Genomic DNA, 4,833 nt, shown 5'->3' with positions numbered 1-4,833 from the left:
ATGGTAGCGGTAGAGGACAGGAGGATGTTGGACCTCAAATGTAACATTACCCCCGCCTTTGAAATTCACCTTGTCCTCAAGGTTGAAATCTGGGAATTGCCCTTTCATGGTGCTGACCCATTCCCAAGAGCATTCAAACTCCGGTAACCCCTTCCACTTGATCAACACTTCCGCCTGACCAGACACCGGATTCTTGCGTGTATCCAATATAGCCTCCGGTTCTTCTTCTAGCACTCCTTCCTCTGTGAGCTGCTCTGGAATCGAAGCGGTCACAATGTGATCTCCTATGGCAAGTTTCAGCTGTGACACGTGAAAGTTAGGATGCACCTTAGCTTCAGCAGGGAGTTTCAGGCGGTACGCCACTTTTCCCACGCGAGCCTCAATGGTGTAAGGTCCATAGAACCTGGCTGCGAGTTTCTCATTGGTTCTTCTTGCTAAGGAACGACGACGGAAAGGACGCATTTTGAGATACACGAGATCTCCCACTTCAAACTCAACCTCCCTGCGATGGCCATCGACTCTTTTTTTCATCCGCTGTTTAGCCGTGTGGAGATGCTCCCTGATCAAGCCTATTACTGCATCACGTTCTTGAAGTTGTATCTCCAATGCAGCATTTGACGTTGATCCATTCTCATATTTCACCAAAGAGGGTGGTTCACGTCCGTAGACTGCCTTGAAGGGTGACATTCGGATAGCGGAGTGGTAAGATGAGTTATAAAATAACTCTGCCCAGGGAAGGAACCGTGACCAAGTTCGAGGTTGTTCTCCCGCAGAACAGCGGAGATAGGTCTCCATTCCCCTGTTGGTGACTTCAGTTTGTCCATCGGACTGAGGATGGTAAGCGGTACTGAAACAGAGGCTGGTTCCTGCCAAACAAAACAGCTCCTTCCAGAATTGACTGGTGAACACCTTATCTCTATCCGAGACTATGGTCCTTGGAAACCCATGCAACCTCACTATCTCTTGAATGAACAGATTAGCAACGTCTGTGGCCGTGAAAGGGTGTTTGATGAGCAAGAAGTGAACATACTTGGATAGACGATCAACCACCACCAAGATCGCATTGTTTCCTACTGACTTGGGTAATCCTTCTACAAAGTCCATAGAGATGTCTTCCCACACCTTCTCTGGTATTGGTAGCGGTTGTAACAGCCCCCCTGGTGCTAGAGTGGAGTACTTATAGCGCTGACACACTAAACAAGCTGCTACATGCCTTCGGATATATGTCATCTGCCTTCCCAATAAAACAGTTCCCCGATTCTTTTTTTGTGTTTTAAGCACTCCTCCATGGCCTCCCAGTTTGCCATCATGGAACTCTCTCATGATGAGTCCGGTTAATGTTGAGGTACTTGGTATCACCAGCTTTCCCTGTCTAAGTAGCCTCCCATTGATCAGTGAGAATTCCAGATGTGAGCTTCCATCTTTCTGCAAATCAGTAATGATGCTTTTGAGCATCGGGTCCTTGTCGACCTCTGCGCATATCTCCTCCAGTTGGATGGCCGCAGGAACTGAGATAGCGAACAATGATGGTACCACGTCCTTACGAGAGAGGGCATCTGCTGCCTTGTTCTCCATCCCCGGTTTGTACTGAATATCAAAATCAAAGCCCAGTAATTTAGTGAGCCATCTTTGATATTCCATGTTTATCTCCCGCTGCTCCAATAAAAACTTCAAGCTTTTTTGGTCTGTTCTCACCACAAACCTTCTTCCTAGCAGATAGTGGCGCCATTTTTGTATAGCTAAAACGATGGCCATGAGTTCTCTTTCATAGATGGATTTGAGCCGCTGTCCATCGGAAAGTGCCTGACTGTAGTAAGCCACGGGTCTCTCTTTTTGCATAAGAACAGCACCCAACCCGAACCGTGAGGCATCCGACTCCACGACAAACAGCTCTGAAAAATCTGGTAAAGCCAGCACAGGCACCATCGTCATCGCTGTCCTGAGCTTCACAAATGCCGCCTCACTATTCTCACTCCACTCAAACTGATCCTTTTTCAATAAATCGGTCAGTGGTCGAGCAATCTCTCCATAACCCTGCACAAATTTTCAGTAATATCCAGTTATTCGAAGGAATCCTCTCAAGGCTTTGATGTTGGACGGTGGTTCCCATTCCACCATGGCCTGTATCTTTCTCGGGTCGGCTGAGACTCCTTCCAGGGAGATGATGTGTCCCAAATATGCGATGGTGGAGGTACCAAACTGACATTTCTTTCTGTTGGCGTATAGCTGATGCTGCTGAAGGAGTTTGAGTACTTCTCTCAAATGCCCTTGGTGTTCTTCCTTCGAGCGACTGTAGACAAGGATGTCGTCGAAGAAGACCAGCACAAATTTCCGCAGGAAGGGACGGAATACATCATTCATCAGAGATTGGAAAGTAGTTGGTGCGTTCGTTAGACCAAAGGGCATCACGAGGAACTCGTAGTGTCCATCATGGGACCTAAAAGCTGTTTTTGGGACATCCTCAGCCTTGACTAAGATCTGATGGTAACCGGAACGCAAGTCGAGCTTTGAGAACACTCTTGCTCCATGGAGCTCGTCCAACAACTGGTCAATCATTGGGATGGGGAAGCTGTCCGGTACTGTGGCTTTGTTGAGGGAGCGGTAGTCGACGCAAAACCTCCAGCTACCGTCTTTCTTCTTAACTAGAAGCACCAGACTTGAGAAGGGACTACCACTCTCTCTAATGATTCCTGCGGCTAGCATCACAGAAATTTGCCTTTCGATTTCTTCCTTCTGGGCGTGAGGATACCGGAAGGGTCTCACGCCTACTGGTTCGCTGCCTGGTTTGAGAGTGATCGCATGTTCCTTGCCGCGTGAGGGAGGAAGCCCCTGCGGTTCAGAGAACACCAGAGCAAATTCCTCCAATAGCGACTGAAAAATCTCCGGTGTTGTGTCTTCATCTCCTTCGATAGGGTAAGGTTGGTTGGTATATTCCACATAGAGCCCTTCCCATCCTGCTGTAACGTTTTCCACATAGCCTTAAGAGAAATAGAAGCATTCTTTAGGCTGTGGTATCCCCTGAGAGTCACCCAATCTCTCTCGACCATGAAACTCATCCTCTGTTCGAGCCAGTTCACCCTCATGTCTCCCAATGTCTGTAACCACTGCTCCCTAAGATCACGTTAGCTTCCCCCAATTCCAGTGGCAAGAAACTGGTGATTAGTGTGTAATTCGGAAGCTGAAGCCTCATGCACTGACACACCCCGCTTCCTCTCACCATCAACCCGTTTCCCATTCTCACACCGAACCCCGCGGTTCCCCTCGGAATTATCCCCAACCGCTGAGCCATCATGCTGGATATGAAGTTGTGGGTGGCTCCGCTGTCGATCATTACCACCACTTCTTCCCCTTGTACACTTCCCCTCAACTTCATGGTGCGTGGAGAGGAGATTCTTGCGGCGGATTGGATCGATATCGCTGCAAATTCCGGTACCTCGACGTTTTCGGTCGCTGCCTCCTCTCCGCCGTCTTCTCTGTAAGTTCCTTCGTCGTCCTGGAGCCCCTTAAATCGACATTGATGTCCAGCCTAGTACTTCTCGTCACAACGGAAACACAACCCCTTGGCTCGTCGTTCGTTAGCCTCCGCGTCAGTAAGTCGCCTGAATGGAGGTCGTCGTGGTTCTGAGGGTTTCGAATTAGGGTTGGCAATTTTTTCTCCAGTTGTTCGCGACGTCATCGTTTTGCTCTCGTGAGTAGAAGAGACAAAGCTCTTGGCATTTGATGGATTTGCCCCTCCCCCTGTGTACGGTGTCCCACGTGTCACTACTTTCTCTCCGGTTCCGCTGTTCGCTGCTCTGTTTGAACTTTCCCACCCCAAAATCGGCGGCGAGTCACCATGTTTGTTCCAGTCTTCCACCATTTTGGAGAGGCTCATCATCTTCTTCAGGTTTCGCGGTTCAAACATCTTGACCCCTGCTCTAACCTTCTGTTTTAAACCAATCATAAAGGTCATCTCTAAGACTTTCTCTGAAACCTCCGGTGCATTAGATGCAAGAGCTTTGAACTCCTTGCAGTATTGCCCTGCGGTTTCGTCCTGCCGGGGCAGCAGCAGCCGCTCCCCGGCCGTCAGATCTTGTGTTTCAGCAAAGTTTTCCAAGATTCGGTCTCTCATCTGCTCCCAACTGAGAAAAGGGTGTCGATCCCTTTCCCATCGATACCAGGTGAGAGCATCGCTGGAGAAACACACTCTGACTGCACACAACTTCTCTTCCTCCGTGTATTCCTTGAGTTCGAAGTACTGCTCTACACGACCTACCCATCCTTTCGCGTCTTCTCCGTCAAACAGGGGCAACTCAATGTTTCGGTTGAGTGGCTCTCGCCTTTCAGGAGACTCACTTCTCGGCGGTGGGGGTTGGTTGGTGCGTGTCACGCTCTGGTTTCCCGGATGAGTTGGTGGTTCTTGGAGGTTTACCTCTTCTCCAGGCGCTCTAGAACATCCCGCTTAGCCATTTGTTTCTCAAGAACGTCAAGCTTACCCAACTGTTTCTTCATTTCGTTAACTTCGTTATCCAAGGCCGATACTTGTTGGATCTCCCTCTGGAGGTTCTCTACAACTTTCTCAAGCTCTTCTAACTTCTTAGCCGGTGGCATGGTGAACGTTTCCGAAGAAAAAACTCGCTCTGATACCAATTTGATACGTTTTGGATGTTATTCTCAAGAACAGGCAAAACGATAAATAAAGTGATTCTCTCTTTATTAAGAATAAGACAACGGTAACAAGATGAGAGAAATGTTGTTGGAGTCTCTCCCCTCCCCCTTACAATGTTTACCAAATACTCGACAAAGTTCCCCCTTGCCCAACCTACTACATAAGTACTACTCTGATATCCCTAC

The 4,833-nt window shown here is 48.7% G+C and overlaps 1 protein-coding gene across 1 annotated transcript; it reads right to left on the bottom strand.

Annotated features, from left to right (window-relative positions):
* Nucleotides 1-2,046: 2,046 nt before the first annotated feature.
* LOC104774103 (uncharacterized protein K02A2.6-like) lies at nt 2,047-4,590 on the bottom strand. The gene is made up of 5 exons (XM_010498770.1): nt 4,435-4,590; nt 3,581-4,372; nt 3,203-3,502; nt 3,030-3,111; nt 2,047-2,954 (listed from the first exon to the last, which is right to left on the bottom strand). Exons 1-5 carry the CDS (start codon nt 4,588-4,590, stop codon nt 2,047-2,049), a joined length of 2,238 nt encoding a protein of 745 aa, XP_010497072.1.
* Nucleotides 4,591-4,833: the final 243 nt, after the last annotated feature.

This window comes from Camelina sativa, unplaced genomic scaffold, assembly GCF_000633955.1.
Source record: "Camelina sativa cultivar DH55 unplaced genomic scaffold, Cs unpScaffold01535, whole genome shotgun sequence".
Lineage (NCBI taxonomy): Eukaryota > Viridiplantae > Streptophyta > Magnoliopsida > Brassicales > Brassicaceae > Camelina > Camelina sativa.
Note: the sequence above shows the minus strand (reverse complement) of the source record. Positions and strands in the feature narration are given on the sequence as shown.